The sequence below is a fragment of the Lissotriton vulgaris genome, chromosome 8 (genome assembly GCF_964263255.1).
Source record: "Lissotriton vulgaris chromosome 8, aLisVul1.2, whole genome shotgun sequence".
Taxonomy (NCBI): domain Eukaryota; kingdom Metazoa; phylum Chordata; class Amphibia; order Caudata; family Salamandridae; genus Lissotriton; species Lissotriton vulgaris.
The window spans coordinates 1,372,553,333-1,372,578,231 of record NC_141696.1 but is presented as its reverse complement, the minus strand read 5'-3'; the positions used below and the strand labels follow the sequence as shown (position 1 = coordinate 1,372,578,231).

At 46.9% G+C, this 24,899-nt stretch overlaps 1 protein-coding gene across 6 annotated transcripts in view; it reads right to left on the bottom strand.

The window, feature by feature from the left end:
• ITSN1 (intersectin 1) overlaps positions 1-24,899 on the bottom strand; it is a 1,645,471-nt gene that overhangs the window by 1,266,160 nt on the left and 354,412 nt on the right. For all 6 annotated transcript variants that reach the window (XM_086935345.1, XM_086935347.1, XM_086935346.1 and 3 more), the window contains one exon: positions 20,814-20,907. In XM_086935345.1, the coding sequence (XP_086791471.1) occupies positions 20,814-20,907 (94 nt within the window). The remainder of the gene's footprint in view (positions 1-20,813; positions 20,908-24,899) is intronic.

The following is a 24,899-nucleotide window of genomic DNA, read 5'->3' as shown; positions in this document are numbered from 1 at the left end:
CAGGCGATTTTAACCAGTGGTCTACGCCCGTCCGCGCCTGGACCGCGCCCAGCGCCAGACCCCCTGCCTCTCGCGCCCCCCAGCCCTCCCGCACTGCCTACGATGCCGCCGCCCTCCTAGCCCTTAACCCCGGTCGCGCCCCCAACTGCGTCCAAGCCGCTCCTGGACACACCCATGGACCTTTCTCCTGCTACTCCTGCAAATTCAGCGGCACCGACAACATCTCCGCTTCGATCACACCACAGACTCTCGACCAACCACCTTCAATGCATCCTTCTCAACACCCGATCGATCCACAGACACGCCATCGACCTATGGAATCTACTAGACACCATCTCACCAGACGTCGCCTTCCTAACAGAAACATGGATGAACGCTTCTTCCGCCCCAGACATTACCATTGCCATCCCTGAAGATCACACGCAAGGACCGTACCGGCCACACAGGAGGAGGAATCGCCATCGTCCATAAAAAATCAATCCGCATCTCAACCAGCTCTGACGCCAACCTCGCCAACTCTGAACACCTTCACTTCCAGATCCACATCGACCCCAACACCACACTCAGAGGCACCCTCCTCTATAGACCACCAGGACCCCGCGCAAAATTCAGTGAGGACATCACGGACTTCATGACTCCACACGCGCTCCCCTCCAAAGACTACATCCTTCTGGGAGACCTCAACTTTCACATTGAAAAGAACAACGACCGCAACACCACCACCCTCTTGGACAACCTCGCCAACCTCGGACTTAAACAACTGGTCACCTCCCCCACCCACATCGCAGGTCACACACTCTACCCCATCTTCACCTCCAGCAGCCATATCTCATTCAGCCACACTACGGATCTCCTCTGGACTGACCACAGCTGCGTTCACTTCACCTACAACAAGCCGAAACCCACCAACCACCTCCAACCAACTCTGCAAAGAAACTGGAACAAAATCACCATCGACCAGATCTCCTCATCGCTCCTTCTAAACACCCCAGCCCAATCTTCTAACCCAGACCAAGCCGCCACCAACTTCACCCTATGGTTATCCAACAGCGCCGACATCCTAGCACCACTGAAAAAACGCCAAAGCAAACCTCGCAGCAAGAAGGCCTCATGGTTCAACGATGATCTTAAGAAGTCCAAGAAACTCTGCCGCTCCCTTGAGAAGGCCTGGAAAAAAGACCCAACCACTAGCACCAAGGACGCCTTCAAAAACGCCACCCGCACACACCACCAACTAATCCGAAAAGCCAAGAAAACAGCATTCAAGGATCGACTAGACAACAACGCCCACAACAGCAAGGAACTTTTCAACATCGTCAAGGAATTCACCAACCCCTCGGCCAACTCCAACGACATCACCCCCTCTCAAGCCCTCTGCGACTCCCTGGCTTTATTCTTCCACAACAAAATCGCAGACATCCACAACAGCTTCGACAACCAACCCGGAGACCAACCCACCCAACCATATGCTGGACATTCTCCCCCCTTGAACACCCTCAACGAATGGAATCCAATCTCCACTGAGGACACCATCCGTCTGATGAACTCCATCCACTCAGGATCCCCCACAGACCCATGACCTCACCACATCTTCAACAAAGCTGACTCCGTCATAGCACCGCACCTCCGAGACGTCATCAACTGCTCCTTCAACTCCGCCACCTTCCCGGAGAGCTGGAAACACGCTGAACTCACCGCCCTTCTGAAAAAACCCACAGCGGACCCCAACGAACTCAAAAATTACCACCCCATATCGCTCCTTCCTTTCCCGGCCAAAGTCATCGAGAAAGCTGTCAACATCCAGCTCGCCGCTTTCCTCGAAGCCAACAAATCCCTCGACTCCTCACAATCTGGCTTCCGAGCAAAACACAGCACGGAGACCGCCCTCATCGCAGCAACAGACGACATTCGAACTCTTCTGGACAATGGAGACACAGTCGCCCTCATGCTCCTCGACCTCTCTGCAGCCTTCGACACAGTTTGCCACAGCACCCTTTTACAACGCCTCAGAAACATCGGAATCCAAGGAAAAGCATTGGAATGGATCACCTCGTTCCTCACCGGAAGAACACAGAGAGTCCGCCTTCCACCATTCAAGTCCGAGGCTACTGAAGTCATCTGTGGTGTACCACAAGGATCCTCACTCAGTCCCACCCTCTTCAACGTATACATGAGCCCCCTTGCGGCCATCGCTCGCCAACACAAACTCAACATCATCTCCTACGCAGATGACACTCAACTGATCCTTTCTCTCACCAATGACCCCAGCATCGCCAAAACCAACCTACACGAAGGAATGAAAGAAGTTGCCGAATGGATGAAACACAGCCGTCTGAAGCTGAACTCAGATAAAACAGAAGTCCTCATCTTAGGTACATCCCCCTCTGCATGGGACGACTCTTGGTGGCCAGCAGCCCTTGGAAAAGCTCCCATCCCGACAGACCACGCACGGAACCTAGGCGTTATCCTGGATTCTTCACTCTCAATGAACAGACAAGTCAGTGCCGTATCCTCATCCTGCTTCAACATTCTTCGCATGCTCAAAAAAACATTTCGCTGGATCCCCACCGAAACCAGAAAAACAGTCACCCATGCTCTGGTCACGAGCCGACTGGACTACGGTAACACCCTCTATGCAGGCACTACCGCTAAAATCCAGAAGAAACTCCAACGAATCCAAAACGCCTCAGCCAGGATCATACTAGACATCCTGCGTAACGAACACATCTCTGGCCACCTGAAAGACCTCCACTGGCTGCCCGTCGATAAGAGGATCACTTTCCGACTGCTGACCCACGCACACAAATCACTCTACGACATTGGACCAGAATGCCTCAACTCTCGACTGTCCTTCTACACCCCCTCCCGCTAACTACGCTCTTCCAGCCAAGCCCTCGCCACTGTACCCCGCATCAACAAGACCACTATGGGAGGAAGATCCTTCTCATACCTTGCGGCTAAAACATGGAACTCACTCCCCACTTACCTTCGCCTTACCCAGAACCACCTAGCATTCAGAAAGCAACTTAAAACGTGGATATTTGACAAGTAATCCTCCTCCCTTCCCTAAGCGCCTTGAAACCCTCTGGGTATGTAGTGCGCTATACAAATTCTTTGACTTGACTTGACTTTTCAGACAGATTATCCTCTAGTAAATTTCAACCTGATAAATCTCATAAGAGTTTTCAATCTGCTATTGCCTCTCGTCCTTAAAATGATTCTTGGAAAATGTGTAATCCGGATTTGCTAGAATATACTTTTTTTTCCAATGTACATCATACACGCTCGAGAATTGACTATATTATGGTTAGTAAGTCTCTTTTGCCCTCCATTCAAAAATCTGTTATTGGCTCTATAGTCATTTCTGACCACGCTCCTGTTTATACTACCCTAGATCTTTCCCTTATTTCTTCTAAATTTAGTCGTTGGAAATTTAATTCCTTTCTTTTGTCTGATGCCTGTTTTATGAAAGAGTGTGGAGTTTTCTTACTGAGTTTTTCTCCTTTAATAACCCCTCTGACACCTCTATTTCCAACAATTGGGATGCTTTTAAGGCTTCTTTCCGTGCATTCACTATATCCTACGTTTCCAAAAAGAAGAAACTTAATAGACAAAAGTACGAAAACCAGCTTCAGGTTATTAAGCGCCTTGAGCATTCATATTTTTCCTCTAAATCCTCCTCCGCCCTTCAGGAATTAATTTCCGCCAAAACAGATCTTAACAAAATTATCACCACTGAAGCTTGTAACACTCTTCTCAAAATCAAATCTAAATTCCATGGTGGCCAAAATAAAGCAGGGAAAATGTTGGCAAATTATTTAAAAATCAAATCTGAACGTAAAACTATTGGCCCCATTTTTAAGGATTCCACAAATCAATTGGTTAAGTCTGATGAGGACATTGCTGAAGTATTTCCTAATTACTACCAAACATTATATACTGATGACACCCACCCCTCTGAAACGAACTTGACGTCACTTTTCGAAGGCCTCCCTCCCCCTCCTTCTCTTCCGGTGGACTTTGCTCACTTGGAACAGGAAATCACTCTTCAGGAAGTTACTAATGCCATTAATTCTCTCAAAAAGTCTAAGGCCCCTGGTCCAGACGGTTTACCTGTTGAGTTTTACTCTTCCTTTCACTCTTTTTTTTACACAACGCTCCTCCAATTATTCAATTCCTTTGTTTTAGATGCCAAGGCTTCTGGGTCCTTTTTGGACGCTCTAATTGTCATTATTCCCAAACCAGACAAAGATTACTCGCAGTGTAAAAATTATCGCCCCATATCTTTAATTAATTACAACTGTAAAATTTTTGCTAAAATCCTTGCTTCTCGTCTTGATTCTATTATTCCCCGTTTCATTATTGCTGACCAAGTAGGGTTTGTGAAAGGTAGACTTGCTGCTGACAATGCCCGCCTGTTTTCCAATGTCATTTCATGCAGTAAGAACGTTAAAGTCCCGTTGGCGGCTCTGTCCTTAGATGCTGAAAAAGCTTTTGATTGTATAAATTGGCAATTCATGTTCCATACCCTCAAATGATTTGGTTTTGGTCCCTCCTTTATATCCTTGGTCAAACTCCTCTACTCCTCTCCCTGTGCTAGTATTTGTTAACAACCAATTTTCTAGGTTTTTCTCATTGTCTAGGGGCACGAGACAGGGTTGTCCCCTTTCCCCTTATTATTTATTCCCTGTCTTGAACCTTTCTTAGAACGCATTCGCTCTAATCCCATTACTGGCCTTAAACTCTTCTACTGAAACCAAACTCTCTGCTTATGCAGATGATGTCCTGATATACATGTCCAATCCTGAATCTTCCCTTCCACACTTTATGAATGAGGTGCGTTTGTATTCCTCTATATCAGGTTACAAACTAAATCTATCTAAAACGGAAGTTCTACCCCTCAAGTCGAACTGTTTCCAGTATGTTATGTTATTATGTTATTAATTTGTTAAAGCGCAACAGCTGCCCCGGCACTGGTGATCAGAAGGTGCTAGAACGGAAGGATAAAAGAAGAACTGAATATGTTTAACAAAACGGATTTTTCATGGGGTCCTTCCAAAATCAAATACCTGGGTATATGGTTTTCCTCATCACTAACGACCACCCTTAAATTGACTTTTGACTCACTTATTAAGAAAATTCAATCCCTTCTTCAAATTTGGTCCCCCTTATTCCTTTCATGGTGGGGTAGACTGGATACCAGCAAAATTATGATTACTCCACATATTCTTTATACTGTTTCCGTGCTCCCTTTTAAAATTCCCAAATCCTATTTTTCACGTACTAATGCTATTTGTACTAAATTTTTGTGGAACAATAAACACCTTCGAATTGCATTGCATAAGTTAATTAGACCTAAACCTGATGGTGGCGTTCGATTTCCTGATTTTAAAACATACCATTCTGCCTTTTTGATTAAGCAGTCCTTTTCCCTGGCTTATGACTTCACAGATAACCCTGTACCTAAATGGGTTCTTCTGGAGCGCTCCCTCTTGAAAGACTTCTCATTCCAACATACTGTGTTCTCTTCTACTTTATCTCCTCTTCAATGTTTTTTATCCTCCATTGTGTGGTACAACAAATTCCTTAGATATAAAGGCAAATCATTTTACTTTAAACACTGGAAGGAGAAGGCTATTTGCTTTGTACAACAATTTTTTGATGGTTCATCTCTCCTTTCCTTTTCAGTAATGCAGAATTTATTCCATTTGCCTTTATCGTTTCTTACTGAATATACCATTATAACATCTGCCAGTCAGTTACATTTGTCTTCCCTCTCCATGCCTGATGCTTTTCCTTCTTTTATTCCTACCACTCCTCTATATTCCTTATTTTCTACTCAACAACCAAAAGCTGCTCTTGTGTATTCCATTTTCTTATCTAATGTTTCAGAACGTTCTAAATCAAATAATGAGACTGCTTGGGAGACTGACCTTGATGTCTCCCTGCCTGTTGTATTGTGGGATCGTATAGGGTCCAAACTTTTTAAAGTATCTATTGCAGGACGTATTACTCAATCTTTATTCTTTATTTATCATAGAGTTGTTCTTACCCCGGTTAGTATCCATAAGTTTTCCCAAACTTCCTCAACCTTATGTTGGTCATGCTACAAGGAAACTGGGACTCTTAAACATCAATTAAACGAATGTTCATATGTTTTATCATTTTGGAATGAAGTTTGGAATATCTGCATGCCAATGTTTCCTTGCCCCGCCCCATTATCCTTATTGAATGTTTTTTTTAGGTTCTCCATCTGATGATATCACTATTGTATCTTCTTCTGCTAAGTTATTGGACCTGTTTAATGCTCTTGCATTTAAAGTTATTTTATTGTGTTGGAAAGATAATTCTAAGCTATCTATGCATACCTGGTGGATTTTTATCTGTGATGAACACAGAATTTCTATTGCATCTTCCACCTCTGTCCCCCTGAAAATTAAATCTGATCTACTATGGCTTCCTTTCACCACTTATCCTTCTTCCAAATCTCCCACTTCATTTCTTGCTACTAGTCCCACGTAGTATATTTCTAACCTCTTTCTTCTATTCTTTCTTTCCTTTTCTCTTTCCTTTTTTTTTCTTTTCCCTTCACTTTACCTATCCTCTTTCTCTCTTTCCCTCTTACTTATGCTTTTCTTTATGTTTACGCATGTCATGGAAATACTTATGCTTATATATTTTTTCCCACTATTGAATGACATGTCTTTTGTATTATCTTTCAAATGATAAATAAAAATGTCCTAAACAAAAAAAAAAAAAATAATAAAATAATATACATTCTCCCATCCCTAATGAACTCCTACTCTGAATACAGGATCTCTTAGTCTGGCTTTCTGAATACAGAAAAGGCAGATATTAAAGTAATCCGAGTCACACTGCAGCTGTGAAAATGAACACAGGAAATGTAGTCATATTAAACTGCTATAACTATTCAGCCCTGAATGCCCCCTATCCAAGGCTGTTATACAGTCAGATGAGAATTCCTTCATCTTTAGTTGTTAAAACTCAACACCTCCACCCAGTGCCTCATTTGCGCCAGTGTTTGCTGGTACAAAGAACTAGCACTTCATTCTGAGCACTGGGGGCATGCATGCATGCATTCACCCATCCCATGGTGACGCGGCAATGTGCTCTACTTGACAGTAGACATGATCAACCTGGGCTGCCTTGGTCTCAGGTGAACAGGAGCAAGGTACCAGATGAGGAGGCTCTGACATGGAAGCACAAGGCTCTGTCCCTGCAGCTGCACTTGGTGAGGCTGGCAAGATGACCCTGAAGCTGAAGCAGTCCAGCTTCATTAGGGAGACCCACAGGTTCGCGATCACAAGGGAGGGACCAGAAGCTGCAGCAACTGCGAGATGCAGGTGCTCTGCTGCTTCCTGGAAAAGGAGCTGAAGAAGGGCCTGTAATGGGAAGGGCAGTAGTTTCGTGTCTCACAGGAGGCAACTGAATAAGCTGAAGTTTTAACAGCATGCACTGCTGGAGGACAAGCAGGATACTGAGGAGCTGCTGCTGCTACTGGGCTTGAAGCGTGGCAGAGCAGGCCTCTAGCTCTCCATCAATAGCCATGCCAGCCTCACTATCCTCAACAGGGCAACTCTAGGGGCTGAAAGGGGGGGATTCAAGGGGGCAAGGTCCAAAGTCCCCGTCTTCTGGCCTCCTTTCTCAGTCCCCGTGTAGTCCCATTGCCCGCCCTCAACAGTCCTGGCTTCACAGAAGCACTGCTGATTCTGCCCAGGCTTGTTCGGCCTACATTATCCTAACTGGCAGTGTGGATGGGGACTGCAACTAATGTAAGGCTTCCCTATGGAGCCACCAGAATTTAATTCTTACAGACCAAACTCCGAGATAGTTTGAGTAAACTACCAGAAAAAGCAGTTATCAGATTTTAAACTTCTTTGAAGAAAACAAAATTCATAGTGGATCAATGAGGAAAATGTTACTTGCGCTGTAAGCATTATTTCATGGCGAGTAGTTCTGTAAATTCATTTCGCTCCATTCTTCTGCCATCTAGAGCTGGAATCGGACATTTGCAACTTGTTTTTCTTCATAGAAGTCTTCTGACTCCTCTGAATGCTTGCTCTGCACATAGGCACGGACACCATGTAGATTGTTTTCGCCCAGCGAGTGAGACAAGTATGGAATGGTCGAAGAAAGGGAGCAATGTGCATTGTTAAAGAATTAGGTATAGAACCAACCAATACTTAAAATAAGCACATCTGCGACACGCTTGGCAGGCGGAGGGCCTGGGGAAGCTGGATATGCTAGAGTACTCCCCTCTCGAGGGCAGACTCCTCCTAGAGGATTTGCATTCAAAGGCGATCTCCCTCACCTATAAAAACACTCAACAATATGCCGGACTCACTGGTTAAGTCGAGTCCTTTGGGGGAGGACTTAGGTGCAGTAACTCAAAGATGTGATTGGGAGGCCGCTCTAATGCACCCAAGAGAGGTCACCATAAAGTCCCGGTTACACTTGATACAACTTAAAATACTGCATCGAGTTTACTATGATAGGGCTGCATCCTCGGATTGTCTGCAGTCTGGGGTGAGACGGGGTACATCCATCAATCTGCTTTGGAGCTGCCCAGTCATTCAGGTATATTGGTCACAGGTGGTGGGGTAGCTCTGCAAAGTGTTGGGGTAATACATCCCTCTTGAGCACAAGTATGTCCTATTGGGGGTCCCAGGCGATGTAGATGTTCAGAGGGTGAACCTACTCTTTTGCAACTTGGGCCTTGTAGTAGCCAAGTGTGATGTGGTGCATCACTGGGGTGCTCCTGCAGGCCAGGCTATGGGAGAACAGAGGTCAGGGATGGACCTCTACATGGCAGTTGAAAAGGCTACCTAATAAAGTAGAAGTTGCCCAAGCACATTTCTCATGGTCTGGGGGGAGTTAGATAAAACATTAAGACCTACAGTTCCTAGCCGATGTGGCCGACGCTCCTTCCCACTGAGGGGTGGGGGTGTGGCGGGGGACTTCTGGTGAGGAATATACAGAGATTTCGCTCAGGGGCTGGAGGCATCCTTGGGAGTAAGACACTTCTGAGGCCTAACATGAAAGCCTCAATGACAGGTGCAGAATATGGTAGTGTCCTCTATTCAGCATGTAAACAGTTATGGCTGCTAAATAAAGTCTTATGGAAGTATAGGCTGACCCAGATTGTTTTAGATGAAGGAGGTAGCATAGAATCTTCTCCATTGCATGGTTTAATGCATCTATATGCTTCAGAATACAGTAATGGACACACCTTCCATTTTGCCCATATGAAGCTCAAGGAGTTGGCCTTGAGGATGTCCAAACACTCCAGTGAGAGGGGCACGTAGTAGCACTGTATGATGTCAGGTGCCAAATCGCTAGGTTAAGCTATTTGGGGTGTGGATGTTTGATCTAACCTGGATTTCTGGTTAGGTCGGACCTGGTGGGGGCTCTTTGTGGGGGTTGGTGGACATTTCGAGTGGAGTGGAGTGAAAGAACTGCCTGGCTCAGGGGGGATACGAGGATGAGTGTCTGGGATGTTTGTCGCATCTTGTGCATTACTAGTGGAAGGAGCAGGAGAGGCAGAAAGAAATGCGTTACTTACCTGTAACTGCAGTTATCCAGTATTAGTGTCTTTCATAGATTCACATGCCTGAATCATTCCCCATCGTCGAGACGGGAGCCTCCGGTATATAAAAAGTAATGTCCTATAGACATACATATAAAGGAATAGGCCTAAGGGTCTCACCTTAGTGTCCTATCTAAGTCCTTATGTAGGAAGGACCAAACAGAGTAGGCCCAAGGGTCCCACCTTGGTAGCCTATCTGTGTCCTTTTGTAAAAAGGACCAAAGTAAAAAGAACCAACCAATCAGCTACTACCTCCTTCTAGAACCTTCCTGTCAGGAGCCTCAGTCTCTCAGATTTTCTACCGCACAAAGCTAGTTAGGCGTAAACTTGTTAGAGAGATAGGTGAGTCCTTCCAGGGGAGGCGGGAGGGTGCATGTGAATCTATGAAAGACACTAATACTGGATAACTGCAGTTACAGGTAAGTAACGCATTTCTTATCCAGTATTTGGGTGTCTTTCATAGATTCACATGCCTGAATCAGAGTAGCAAGCAATACATTATGCACATTCTGTGATGGTACATCATATATGAGTCTGAAGATAATATATATCTGCGACTGCAAATCACCAACATACAATGTCATGTAGTATCTAGGAATAAAGAAATGTGCATACCAGTAAAGGATGGTGGGATGTAAGAAGGCTCACCTCACTGGAATAGATGGCGAAGCACTGCTCTGCCCACTGCTGCATCCCTCGTCAGTTCAGTTTCCAAGCAGTAGTGCCTGGTGAAGGTATGCGGGGACTTCCAGGTCGCCGCTCTACAAATGTCCAGAATTGGCACTCCAGCAAATAGTGCCGCAGACGTGGACATGGCTCTCGTGGAATGGGCTTTGACTCGTGATTCTAAAGGCCGTCCAGCCTTGTCATGGCAGAAAGTTATCGCTGAAGAGATCCACCTTGATATACTTTGTTTCGTCAGGGGCATGCCCTTCCTTGGTCTGCTAAAGGCAACGAAGAGTTGGGATGACTTTCTAAAGTGTTGTGTTCGGTTGATGTAGAATTTGAGACATCTCGTCAGATCTAATGAATGCAGGGTTCTTTCAGCTGTAGTAGTTGGGTTTGGAAAGAACGATTTGAGCACCACTGGTTCATTAAGGTGGAAGTCCGAGGGGACTTTTGGTATGAAGCGAGGGTTAGTTCGCAGAATGACTGTCCTCTCTGAACTGCAAAAAAGGGTCATGGATGGAGAGAGCCTGCAGTTCACTGACCCTTATGGCCGAGGTTAGGGCCAGGAGGAGGGCCGTCTTCCATGAAAGGAATTTGATATCCGCTTTGAGGATTGGCTCGAAGGGGTGCTTCATCAGTTGGTGAAGGACCACGTTGAGGTGCCACGACGGAGGGATTGGTCTTGGCCGTGGAAAGGATCTGAATAGGCCTTTTAGGAATTGCTTGACAAGCCTGTCCGCCCACAGGGAAGGGCCCTTGGAAGTTCTTGTGAACCTGGATATCGCTGCTAGATGTACTTTAATGGACGCATGTGCAAGGCCTGATTGCGCTAGATGCAGTAGATCTGGTAGCAGTTGCTGTGGGGTGACATGGAAAGGGTGTAGGCCTTCTGTCACACACCAGACACAGAAGCGCTTCCATTTTAGAGAATAGGTCTTATTAGTGCTGTCGGCTCTAGCTTTAGCGAGGACATCTCTACACTCCTGCGGAATGTTCAGGTGGCTGAATTCGCGGTATTCAGGAGCTAGGCTGACAACTTCAGAGGGCTTAGGTTCGGGTGGAGAACCTGTCCTTGGGACATTGTGAGCAGGGCCGGATGTTTGTGTAGGCGAAGAGGTGGTCGGACAGATAGGCGATGAAGTTCCGTGTACCAATCCTGCCTCGGCCAGGATGGGGCGATGAGGATCAGGGTGCAGGGCTCCGACTTAATCTTCCTGAGGACCCTGGGTATCAGTGGAAATGGCGGAAAGGCGTAGGCAAACACGTTCCGCCAAGCGATGGAAAATGCATTCCCGAGGGTTCCTGGTTGGTGAAGCCTGCTTGCGAAGCTTGGGCATTTGGCGTTCTCCCTGGTGGCAAAGAGGTCTATCTGCGGGGTTCCCCACTCCGTGAAGATGTAGTTCAGCGCCTCCATATCAAATTCCCATTCGTGGGATAGTGACCTTTCCCTGCTTAGGGCGTCCGCCAAGACGTTGTCTTTGCCCGGGATGTATTCGGCTTTGAACGTTATTCCATGCTCTAGAAGCCAATTCCAGACTCTCTGTGATTCTTGAGAGAGTGAAAGTGATCGCGTCCCTCCCTGTTTGTTCAGGTAGTGCATCGTCGTAGTGTTGTCTGTCCTGACGAGCACTGGGGAGTTTCGGATGCGTGGAAGGAAAGCTTGTAGAGCTAGAAAGACTGCCCTTAGTTCCAGTAGGTTGATGTGGAGTTTGGATTCCTGTGGCGTCCATTTGCCATTGATCTGGAGTTCTTGCAGGACCGCTCCCCAGCCTTCTAGGGATGCATCAGTTGTTATTACGTGTGGTTCCGCCGGAAGCAGGAACGGCAGTCCCTGCGACAGGTGTTTAGGCGACCTCCACCATTGCAAATGATTGACTATAGTTCGTGTGACTTGTATGCGGTCTTCGAAGGATCCCGCAGCTTGTGTCCATTGCCTCGTTAGTTCTTCCTGGAGGGGGCGCATTTTGAGACGGCAGTGTGGAATGAGCAAAATGAATGAGGACATCATGCCGAGGAGAGACTTGAAGGTACGGACTGGTAGAGTCTCTCGATGCCACTGACGTGGCTAGGGAGATGAGTTTGGTCTTTCTCTCCTGCGAGGGGAAGGCTCTCACGCGTTCCGTGTCCAGAGTCGCTCCAAGGAAAGTGATGACTTTGTTTGGTTCTAGTGTCGATTTCTCTCTGTTGAGGGTCAGGCCTAGGCGACGGAAAAGATTTAGACAGGCGCTGGAGGATGTGGCTGCGGCTATTGCAGACGGTGCCTTTACCAGCCAGTCGTCCAGGTATGGGAAAACCTGGTGGCCCTGTTGACGAAGGAAGGCTGCCACAGGAGAGAGGCATTTTGTAAATATCCGTGGGGCAGATTTCAGGCCAAACGGGAGAACACGGAATTGATAGTGGGTTCCTGCCACTGCGAACCTGAGGTACTTCCTTTGACCCTTGAGGATAGGGATGTGATAGTGGGCGTCCTGCAGGTCTAGGGGCGTCATGTAGTCGCCTTCCTCCAGGAGTCCCAGGATCTCTTGTAGTGTGACCATACGGAACGACTTTCTTTAGGAACACATTGAGCGCTCTCAGGTCGAAGATTGGTCTCCATTTCTTGCCTTTTTTGTGAATTAGGAAAAAGTGGGAGTAGAATCCTGTTCCTTTTTGGGTGTGTGGAACTTTCTCTATTGCTCCCTTTTGGAGCATGGAAGCTATTTCCTGAAGAAGCAGCCGTAGGTGTCTGTGGGGCCGCTTGGCTGGTGGTGTCGTTGGGGGGGAATCAAGAGAAATTCTAGAGAATGTCCGAATTGGATACGTTGTAAAACCCACCGGTCTGTTATTTTTTGCCAGTTCTTCAGGAAGAACGAGAGTTTTTCTCCAAGTCTTAAAAAATGCAATGGTGGATGGGCTGGCCATTGGGAAGAGTCATTGGCGATTGCCGGCAGGTCTCTTTTGGTTTTTTCCCCTGTAGGTCGATTTGTTGTAGGTAGTTTGACGTCCTGTCTGGCTTTGACGCTGTTGGAACTGCGTTTTGCTCTGGGTGTACGGGTAGGAAGACCTGTTTTGGTAGGATCCCCTGTATGTAGATTGCCCTCTTACTCTGTTACCACGAAAGGACTGGTTTCTAAATTGTAGAGTCCCCAGAGCCCTGGCCGTATCTGTGTCCTTTTTGATAGTGGTGAGGGCGTCATCGATCTTTTCGCCAAAGAGATGTTCGCCATCGTAAGGCATATCAATGATTTTAGTTTGTACTTCCTGACGAAAGGAGGTGGCCTTAAGCCAACCTTGTCGTCTCAGGACAGCGGCGCCTGCCAGCTGCCTGAAGCCAGTCATGGCTACGTCTATAGCACAGTCAATCAGTTCAGAAGCCGATGTTTGGCCCTCTAGGAGTAGTGAGTGTGCCTCCTCCCGCAAATCCTCTGGTAGGTTAGCGAGGTAGGGCGCGATGTCTGCCCAGAGTTGACGGTTGTAGCGGCCCAGGAGTGCAATTGAATTCGCGACCGTCATTGCAGATGTGGTGGAAAAGCGTTTTCCAATGGCATCTAGCTTCCTGCCTTCCTTGTCGGGTGGCGTTGATAAGGGGGAGGCAGGATTGCACGAGTTCTTCTGCGCCGCTTGAGTAACCACGGAGTCAGCTTTGGGGTGACCCGTGAGGCATGCTGGTGCCGATGATGTGGCTTTGTATCTTTTATCAAGCCTGGGCACTACCACCTGAAGTGAAGCTGGCGTCTGCATTAGTTGTTTGCCTTGTTTCCATAGGTAGTCAATAATCGGGATTGACCTTGTCGTCTTTGTGAGAAGTTGGCCCGATATGCAGTGATCACTATTCTAGTGATCACTATGCATCGGCCCAAACGACCCTTATGGTGATTGGTTGTAAGTCAACCTTAGACCAGCTATCCTAGTAGCGTGGATACGAGCTGTCTTCGGGCTAAACTCTAGAGGGCGTGATAAGCCAGCTGTAATACCATCACATACCCCTTGAACACCAAGTGAAAGGACACCACACAAGTGTTATGAAAATAAACAGTATATTTATTATGAATCACAACAACCCTGGACTCTTTATGAGGACAGGGTACTAAGCACAGAACAAAACTCTTAGGAAAATACTTCCAAGTGCACAATTAAAACAAGTACCCGAGGGCACAGAAAGTTCTAATGGTCTCGGGCGGACCCGATAAGGCAAGTCGGAAGCGAGGGACTCGGGACCCTAGAGTAAGGAGGCTATGCAGGCACCGAAGTGCCGAAGTTACCTAGCCACGAGGGCTGCGGCTGCACCAGTCTTACAGGCGTCTGGGGTCTTCGCTGACGAGCCAGGAGCCGGAAGAAAAGGAGTTGCTGGCCGGCGACCAGTGATGAATAGTTCGTAGAGATCCAAGCCTGGATCAGTGATCGTTGATACCTGAAAGCAGAGGGGACCAAGTTCGTACTACTAGCCAGTAGTCAGAGGGTACCAGGAAGGCACCGGATGGCCGTCACCTCGACTAGGTGAGTGGGCGACGCTAGGCTCTGCAGTCTCACGGACCCGGAGGCGTTGTCGGCGACCAGGATGGAGGTGCGAGCTGTCCCACGAAGGTTGATGCTGTCGGCGTCGCTGGGCCCAGGATTGGGGCAACAAGCCTTGGCAGATTTCAGGGCCACGTGGTGGGCCTAAAATGGCGTCTTGAGTGGACCAGGAGGGTCCGGGGTGCTTCTCTCAAAGATGAAAGCAAAGGCCAGTCTGGAGCAACCAGACCAGCAGCGTTGGTTGTCGGATGTCGTCAAAGAAGGGCACAAGCCAGCGGCTAGGGACCAGACAACGTGCTGAGCAGCGAGCAGAAGGGCCCCACGCAGATCGTGGAGATGCTGGGAGACTGCACTTCGGTGCTGGAGCTGCTCAGGGTCGGGGCTTCTCGGACCCCAGAGCACTCACCAGAGAATTGCTTCGATGGTCGTGCTGATTAAGAAAGCGTGCAGGTTTTGATGATGGCCGGTCCCTCGAGGTCTCGTCGCACCCACAGATCACAGCTGAGCTGATGACGTGGGTAGAGGTCAGAGGTGCCAGGGAAGCCGGTTCTCGTCGAGCTGGGCCGTCGGATTCCTGAGGAAGGACTTGCAGCAAACCGCAGAGTTCTTAGATGGTGCCTGCGGATGCAGGGTGACTACTCCTTAGTCACAAGGGAGAAATCTTGAGAAGAGTCTCGAAGTCCTTTCGTAGAAAGTATTCTTGATTCAAAGATGATCTGATTTGGAAGGGTCCCCGCTCCGGCCTTTATCCTAAAGAAAGGGGTGGGTACATGACTAGGTCCTGCCCTAAGGGTGGGACCAGGAAGGGGGGTAGTTACACCCCTCTCCCCTGCCGGACTTTCCCCAGGTCAGGGGCTGGGCGCCCCTGGAACTGGTTCTGACCGGCAGATGCGTAGTGAGCACCGGGGTGCCACTCCGCAGTCACCTTCTCCCAAAGCCCTGCCTACCCAGAATACACAAACCCTGTCTGGGACGGTGCTAACACCGCCCCTGACAGGAAACCCTTTGTCCAAGCTCTCCTCGCTGGAAGGACTCCCAGCAGCAGGAGGTCAGACTCGTGTCTGTGGTGGCAGCATCCATTTTGTGGAGCTGAGGCTTCAGTTAACTTTAACCGGGGTTCACAGTTACATACATGTCGTGTCCCTCTAGAAGGGTGGAATGCTAACCCCGTCGTCAGAATTGGCGAGGGGTTAGTATTCCAATTCGTATGACACCTTACTCGACATGTTTTGATAAAGCAATACCAGAGATAGCATTTAACTGCGAGGATTATAATGCACTTAAGAGTATATGGTATGCGTTATCATGGAACAGCTATTAGGACTTGGTTCCACAAGCTGCAAACGGGCTCTGCTCATGCCAGAGCGCCATTTGACACAATTCCAAGCACTCCGCCTTCAGGATTCTCAAGGCCTGCCATAGGAGTGACTGATAGGAATCTGTGTGTCCATTTCTAGGGTTAGATATAGGTATACTATATCTAAAGCAAAGGGTGATTACACCACCTTGCCCCAGCTGTCGTGCAGCCAGTTGTGTCAGATTTAGATGGCCATCTAGGGGTGGCATAATACATGCTTCAGCCCCTGGTAGGCCCTGGGTACACCTATGCCCTGAGTTACAGGGTCTGATAAGGTGGCCCAGTACCAATTGGATAATGCACCTAAGGTACACATGCCAATTTAGTGAGAGAACAGCTAGGCTGGGGGTCTGATTGACAGGCCCACAGCCAGAGAAAGTCGTAAACCAGTGAAACAAAAGCAAAAAATCTGGGTGATCATAGGATTGCAGACCCTACTCTGCTACACTTACCTTCAGTAACGCCTTATCTGGTAGACTATATCTAGGTGCAGATTCCTTACATTTGAATACATACCCAAGTAATACCATACCCGGAGGAAGGTCTGCGGACCAATTTCAGATTAGGAAGTCCTTAGCACCGAAAGGGCGAAGTGCCCATCTCTACAGACCTGAATGCCCAGAGAGTAATGCTTGAACATGTGCAGGAAGCATGCGTTGCTCCCTGGCAGAACTAGAACTCCGCGAGATAACCCAGTGGTCGCAGCTGGCAAGGGAATGTGCAAAAAAAATAAAACTTCACAAAGGGGATCAATGGACTTTTCTGCACGCTATAAAAAAATTTCCAACGGCAAGCATATACTGTCTTGATGGAGGAACAGCAAGCTGCCAGAATCACATTACAGACTTCAGAAGGAAGGTCGAAAGCTTTCAACCGCTGCTCCTCAATCTCCATGCAAGAAGGCGGGAGCGTGAACAGTTTCAGGAGGAGAACCCTTCTCTGCTGCTGCAACAGAAAATCCTCCCAAAGAGGCCACCTGATGGGATGATTGATGGCCATGCTCAGTAGCTCGGGATACCAGAATCTACGTGCCCAGTCTGGAACCACAAGGATGACTTGGGCCAGGTCGTTCCTGATCTTCTTGAGAACTCTGGGCAGAAGTGGCATCGGTGAAAAGTCATACAGGAAGCCTGAGCTCCACTCGAGACAAAAAAAGTCTCAGAGCAACAGCCACCTTGGAAACAAAAGGGCATAAAACTGCTGACATTGCACACTCGACAGAGGCGAAAAGATCTAACCAAGGCTGTCCACAATGTTGAAAGAGCGCTTGCACCATTCGTGATCCACTAGGCATTAAGTTCATCCGCCCTAGCGTTCAGAATGCCTGCCAGGTGTTGATCCACCAGGGTAAGGCCATGCTGTTTCAGCCATGTTCAACGATGAAGGGCCTCTTGACAAATGGTCGATGCCCCTACCCAGTTTGTTTCAGTACCAAATGGCGGTGGTGTTGTCCGTGAACACTAGCACCAGCCTTTCCTGGATGGAGTCCTCATATTCCATCTGGCATGTGTCACCAGCAGGATAAAGGAGGCCATAAGGCTCAGTCAGTCTCACAAAAACCAGGATAGAGGCTGAAACATCGGTATTATAGCCTGAATATCCTGGACTCACTGCTCTGGAGGAGAAGCCCAAAACTGCACTGTCTAGAATAGCTCCGATGAAGGGGGGCGTCTAAGAGAGAGGCAAGTGTGACTTTGGCATGTTGATAGCGAACCCCCAATGATTGTAGAGGGTTCGCTGTGGTCTGGAGGTGGGAGATGACAGCCTAGGACGAGCCTGCCTTCAACAGCCAGTCATCGAGAAAGGGAAGACTGCCACCCCTAATCTCTGCAGATGAGCTGCATCCACAGCCATCACCTTGGTGAACACCCCAGGGGTGCTGGCAAGACCAAAGGGCAGCACGGTGAACTGAAAATGCTTGTGGCCTACCGTAAACCGCAGATAGAACCAGTGAACAGGTAGGACATAAATATGAAAATAGGCACCCTGCAAGTCCAATGCTACCATCCAGTCTCCTGGGTTCAGGGCAGCCAAGACTTTAGTTAACATGAGAATCTGAATTTCTCCTTTTTGAGGAGGAAGGTGAGGGCTCGGAGGTCTAGGATAGGACGAAAGCCCTTGTCCTTTTTGGGGACCAGAAAGCAGAGGAATAGCAACGAAGGGGGAGTGAGTAGCCCCTTCAGACATTCTTCAATACCCACCTGTCTGAAATGATGCACTGCCGGTGGGGCAGGTGATGGACAGTCCTGCCCCTGGTGGTACAAGGGCAGTTTATGAATGCTTGGATACTGCAGAGTGGGGTGGTCGATGGACCAGACTGCTGGCTACCCGAAGCAAGAAGTAGGTGGGTACAGCGCCCTATCCCATACAGAGGATGGGAAGTATGTGCAGCTCTGTGGCTGGCAGGATTTGGACATAGTTGGAAGCCACTTACTTAGCCACAAAAGGAACAAAAAGCAGACAGGGGGCAACGTGGGGCATCAGATGGTCCCAAGGATTTGGCCGTAGCTAGTGAGTCCTTAAATCACTCCAGCACAGAGTCTGCCTTGTCTCTGAAAATACGGGTACCATCAGAGGGCAAATTCTTATGGGAAACTAGGGCATCCCCGAAAAGCTAGTCATCCTCAACCAGGCCTCAAGGCCACAGTTGACAAAACTACTCTGCCCCGTGAGTCAGTTGTATCCAATCCACAACAAATTGTTACGTTTGCTGCATCTCTCCAGTCGGCAACAGCCTAAGAGTGTACTACCTAGGCCTCCTCTGGGACCTGTGGCAGCACTTGTGCAACAGTCTCCCAAGGAGGGTGGGAGTAACGGCCCAAAAGGCATGTGTTGTACACAGACCGTTTAGGAAACCAACTCAGGGCTGGACTGGGAACAGAAACCGGCCCTGGCAACCTGCTCAGCCGGCCCCCCTGGGTTGAGGGGGTTCAGCCAAGCTGTTTGCGAGAGCCAGTTTTGTGCGATTGTGTTACAGGGGGGTGATCTTAACGACCCCCGGTAACAAAAACGGCCCCCCAGGAGCCCAAAACCGACCCCCCACCGAGCGGCTCACCGGGGAAACGCCCGGTGCCCGCTACTACCAGTCCGACCTTAAACCCACCTCTCTATATAGTGCACCACAATAAGGTATATTGTGCAGAGAGGTTGAAGAGACCAGAACCTTATTAGCTTACAGAGGCAAAAGTAAATAATACTAACACACTATTTTGTGGTAGTTAGGGAGAGTAGTTAGGTCTATCAGCGGGCAGTGCTAAGCATTTGTTCGAATCAAAGAGGCAATAAATAATATACACAATCAAGGAATGAAGTCTAGACCAAATTAGAAAAATAGTACTCTTTTAATATAAATATTTATACCAAGAACTTCGGGTACAAGTTAAATGCTTTTCGCAATACGATAAATCACAGGTGTGCACAATTACGTGCAATACATTTCCTATGGAAGGGAAAAGGCAACTGGAATAATTAATGCAGTTGCAGTACAGTTATTGTGCGATTACCCTTTTGGAAATTGGAAGGTTCAGGGTCACATTCCAAAGCTCCCGGGAGCTTCCCGGGTTTCCCAGGAAACAAGGAAAAAGAGGGGTTTGTGACTGATGAGCTACAAAGCCAGGGGGCCACCTGTAAAAGCAAAGGGGGACTTGCAGGCAAGTCCAAGGAATCTCAAAGAAGAGTAGAGATAGCAAAGGCTCTGTGGAGCAAAGCTGGGTGCAGTGAAAACAGGTCGCTGGGTAAAGGCGCGCAAAGATGAACCTCTCGGTCAGGGTCTGGAACTTGGAGTGACGATTCTGAAGCTGCTGCGCCACTGCGGAGGTGGATATCCAGAGTATTAGTCCCTCATTGGGTGCTAGCTCTCTGTAAAGTTGGAGTCCGCCTAAACTTGGTTTTGTAGGTTTTTGCCTCAGGGGGTCGGTACCCCAGGTATTGGTGCACTGCAACTCTGGTGGGTCCTGGAGCCACAAGACTTGGTGCACAGGCTGAGCTGACCCTCCAGAGCAAACATAACTTTGGAAGGCACTCTGAGACCTCAGTCGGGCCGGGGAGCAGGACCGCGCTGGACCGGACTTTGATGTTTTGGGTGCCTGCGACTGCAAGGAGATAGGGGTACTATTTCGGGGGAGTTCTTTGGCAATTTTCGAAGTGATGTTGCTTTTCCTCTGTGGCGAGAGGAGCTGCAGGATGGCGATTCTCAAGTTCTATAGCAGCAGGCAGGAGTTTGTGCTTATAGTCCACCATGAGGTTTGCAGTTTACCGTCCAAAGCATTTCTTCGGTTCTTTTCTTCTTGTGTCTGTGAAATCTAAGTTCAGGGTCTGGAGATGCTACCTAAATACTAAATACATTTACGGGCGTTTACAAGGGAGTGACAGGTAGTGGCCAATGGCCAACCTATGCCACACACTCCTATCACGCAAATGCATAATGTTATGTGGGCTGAGGTGGAGATCACATATCTACAGCTCCCTTTGAACTTGACAGAGGTACCCACTTTCCGAGCCACGGAGGGCACTGCTCACCACAAATGCATAGAATAACACATGGTACGATTAAAAGTATGCTAATATAATTGTGCTTGTTAAGCCTTCTCAACATGCAGCAAGATGTACCCAAAGCAATGTTACATTCAATTAAAACGACATTAAAGTTACAATAATCATGACATTCTGTTGCGATAATACACTTACCTTGCCACATCTAAAGATTGTGCCTTTTGTAGTTTAGGGTTTAGCTGGGACCCAGGACCGGATCTACCGAAGGAACTACTCTTTGGCAAAGTGGCTAAAATATAAAAATAGCTTTATTTTAATGTTAACATTTTATTGTTACAACATGCTTACTACAAGATGAAAGCGGGGACTTGTGGTATTGCAGGTTAAAACACAACCCCCCTCCCCACCCCCCACTTCTACCTGCTAAAATAACAGAACCAAAACATAGAACCACATATTTAAACAAGTTGGAGGATAAGAGAACATATCCATCCAGCTGTACAAACAACTTCAACCTCTATGGTTTTCTTTTGTTGTGGTTGGGAGGTAGGAGATTATGTGTAGTTTTTCAAGAATGATTTATTCCAGTCGACTTTGGACCGTCTTTCCAATATGGGTTTAACCAAGCAAAATAAAGGAACAAACATGCTGTAGTAAAATAAGTAGCATTCTGATCATAACATTTTTACTTATGCTTGCAGACCTAAAACTTTCACTCGCAGTATGCGGAAGGTCTTAAAAATAAGCACATTTGTTCGCAGTTTGTTTCACTATTAGTTCAACTTCGTGCTACTCGTCAGTTAACAAAAGTAAACCACTTAATATTTAGCAGAGGCAACAGCTCGGATTCTAATAGTAGATCACAAAAAATAGTTGATGGTGTAACAAAAGGGGTGTGAATATTTGCAACTATGCAATGCTCTCCAAAAATGTTTTTACACATCTGTAAACACACATCGAAAATGTGCGTCAAAGCACAAATGTCTGGGTATGTACACAATATTGAGCTTTCAAAGAAAGGTTGTTGATTTGAAGTTACATTTTGAAGGAATCTACGTTTTAACAGGTAGTTGTCACATTCACATGCCTACACCTTTGCTGACAAATCTTCTCAAGTTACTCATTACTCATCTGTCAGAATCCCTATCAGACGGCCTGGGGCCCGACCTACTACGGATTCTGTGCAACTGGGCCAAGAACCCCCATCTGCACTTTTAGATACATGTTAGTCAACGTGCACTCAGCAATGTCAATAAATCAATGTCCAGTTAAATACTTGGTTTTGTATGAAAAAGAATTATTTTATTTCCAACTCTACCCAAGCAAAGAGAACATTCGCAAGCAAAAATACAATCCACCGGAGGTCGGAGCTCTAGTGTTTGTCTTGAAAATCTCTGCCCCACCCTCTTCTTTGCAATACGGTTGGGATTATTTCCCATTTACTGGTGGTAGCATCCAGGGAATGCTCACTAGTAGGCCCTGCTAAAGAGTCCAGCTTTCATTCTTAGGAATGAGTCAAAAGTGCCTACAGTGCCACCGCACCCGCGAGTCCCCGAAGGCCCAACCTGCTCCAAAATCACACAAGTGTTAAGCATTATAGCAGGTGCCCCCACCAAAGGGCACTTGCAAGTTCTGGTCCTGTTCAGAGAAGTCAAGCTGCTTGCTGCACACACTTCAGCACAGGCTCTCTCCTGAGGCGCACTGCATGCTTACTCCAGTGTGTCCCACTCCTGGCTTTCAGCTTTTAGAGAAGATCCAATCAGGTGCACGCTACTATCTGGCCATATGTTTCGACTTAGGTGTGTGGCATCTCATACATACTTTAGTATGAATTTATCATTCGAAAATAGCCATCAGCTACCTTGGAACAGTAAGATAATGAAGTAGAATAAAAAACATTGAATTACGACTGCTGTACATGTAGATGTATGTGTACGCACGGACATCCGTCTTTCAATTGTTTTTGCCATAAACAGCAAAAACAAACTAGCAAACATACCAATAACTCTGCACCCTTCTGTCGCATGCAAGAGACTAGACTGGCTTTGCTATGCTTCTTCCAATCTTTCACATTAGCCAACAGTGTTACACTAAAGACCACTAAATACATATTTGTATTTTTTTTTTACCTGGCTCTTGACGACTAGATTATCCAAAACAGACAGCCTTTGATAACAGCCATCAATCCCAACTACACATACCTGGGCATGCTCTCACATGAGACAGAAAGCAACATAATTTACCAAGCGAACCCCAATTTTGGGGATGACAACATTTTTATTAAGAGTAAACATTTAGAGGGGGAAAACAATGCATCAGGGCAGGGAAGCCTCATGCCTTCCTTTGGCTTCCGAGTTCGAAGACGATGGCATAAGCTGATGCGTGCCTCCAATGTATTTAAGATTCGAATCACCAAAAAGGATTTCAATTGGAACTATTACCCTTTAGCCACTGAAGAGTTTCTCTTAATTCTTTGTTAACTAAAGCACTGAAGTGCATAATGATAGAGTCGGGCCTGCTGTTCCATCGGGGACAGTCCCAGGATGTTGCTATTTAGAGAAACATTCTGGGTATTTCACCGCAGCAAGTTTAACACGAGAAGAGGTTCGCTGTAATAACTTGAGCCCTAGATCGTTTAAGTTCTTTTTTTTTGGTCATTTTTTTTAATACAATTACAGTCTTATATACGATGATAATAAACAACCTTTGTAGCCGGCAGCAATTCTAGTACATAGCCGTTCATCACCATGTGAGGCACAGGACAATGCTTATGTACGGAGAGCAATAGTCATGCAATATGGCATAGTGTAGAGGCAATCAAAGCTCAAAACATTATAGTATAATGAAACATAAGCTATGTGGCATTTAATTTGGTAAAAGGCCATTCCAAGTATTCACTCCAATTAATTCTATCGGCAGCAAACTATTGACGATCGGTTCCAACACATGAAAATAAAGGTACAACGAATGGTATCTGAACAGGGAGTGCTAGTAATGTCAGCCTAGCCCAATCTGGGCTGTTATGCACAAACAAGAATAAACTATTATGGAGCTTGCATTTCACAGATTTTCTGAAAAACGCCAAACAAGTCCTGGACATTGTATACATTTTTCAAGTATGGCTAAGGAATGAGACCATAATGTAAATGTTGTTGGGTATTCCCACACCATATGGAAGTTGATGCCCGGTACCTGATCATATAAGGACGGATCCACATGAACTTTTTCCTAGCTGAATCATTGCTTACTCATCACCTCGCACCTAGGGCAGACGGATTAATGCTTTCCAGGAGTGTCTTAGGTCACAATGAGAACGAGGCCGTTACAACAACGCTTAATATGCAAGTGCGTGTTTGCATAAACTGTAGAGAAATATCTGCTGGATTCAATTTGGTGGCACAGCCTACAAATCCACAAACCATATGGTGATGGTAACAGACACCTTCAGGTTTGGCTGAAATGCGCAACTTAAACCACTTTTAGCAAAAACACAACAATCACATGAGAAATTAAAACTTCACAAAATACTCGAGCTCAGGGCACCCTTCCTAGGCTCAAACAACTTCGGGTTAAAGCAATCAACACTGCTATCTTCTCCGGCAACAAATAAGAATTAATTAAATACTGACCCCTATGCAGAAATACATGGCATTCGGAAATATGGAGCAGCATATAAAGCTTGAGTCAGGATTTAACTGTAAATCATAGAAGTCCTATGACTTTTCTCATAAATGACAGACGAGATAGTGGTGTGTTTAACAGCGAAGGCTCCTAGAACGATATTGACCCAGTAATGGCTCAGGACTGAAAATAATGACAACCTCTACATAATTAACCCCCAATCCTTGTTGGGTTTCAGAGTAGCCTGCTACTAGCCAAAAAGTGCTACACCACCTCATCGGGGGAGCAACACTATATAAATGCAAACATTTTCCTCTTCTATCCCACCACTATCCTCCTTAATCCAAAAAACAGATTAACACATCCACCACTCAAAATAAATTAACTCACTTTGACTCATACAAACCTCCTTGAAACTTGGTTACCTCGCACTCAGAATGTATCTTGCCGTAGGGTTCACTGTTTATGCCACTATACGGCTGTCATCCTAAACTATGTACACTCATCGTCACAGTTTGATAATTCCAACTTTCCTAGGTCTTATATGTTCGATTTACGCAAATGTATAACTCATGATGCTTCTGCTCTTGTGTGGTGGTGCCAATTTCTCTCCAGGTCATGTTATACAATCCGTCGGGTTACATTGGATGCAACTTTCCT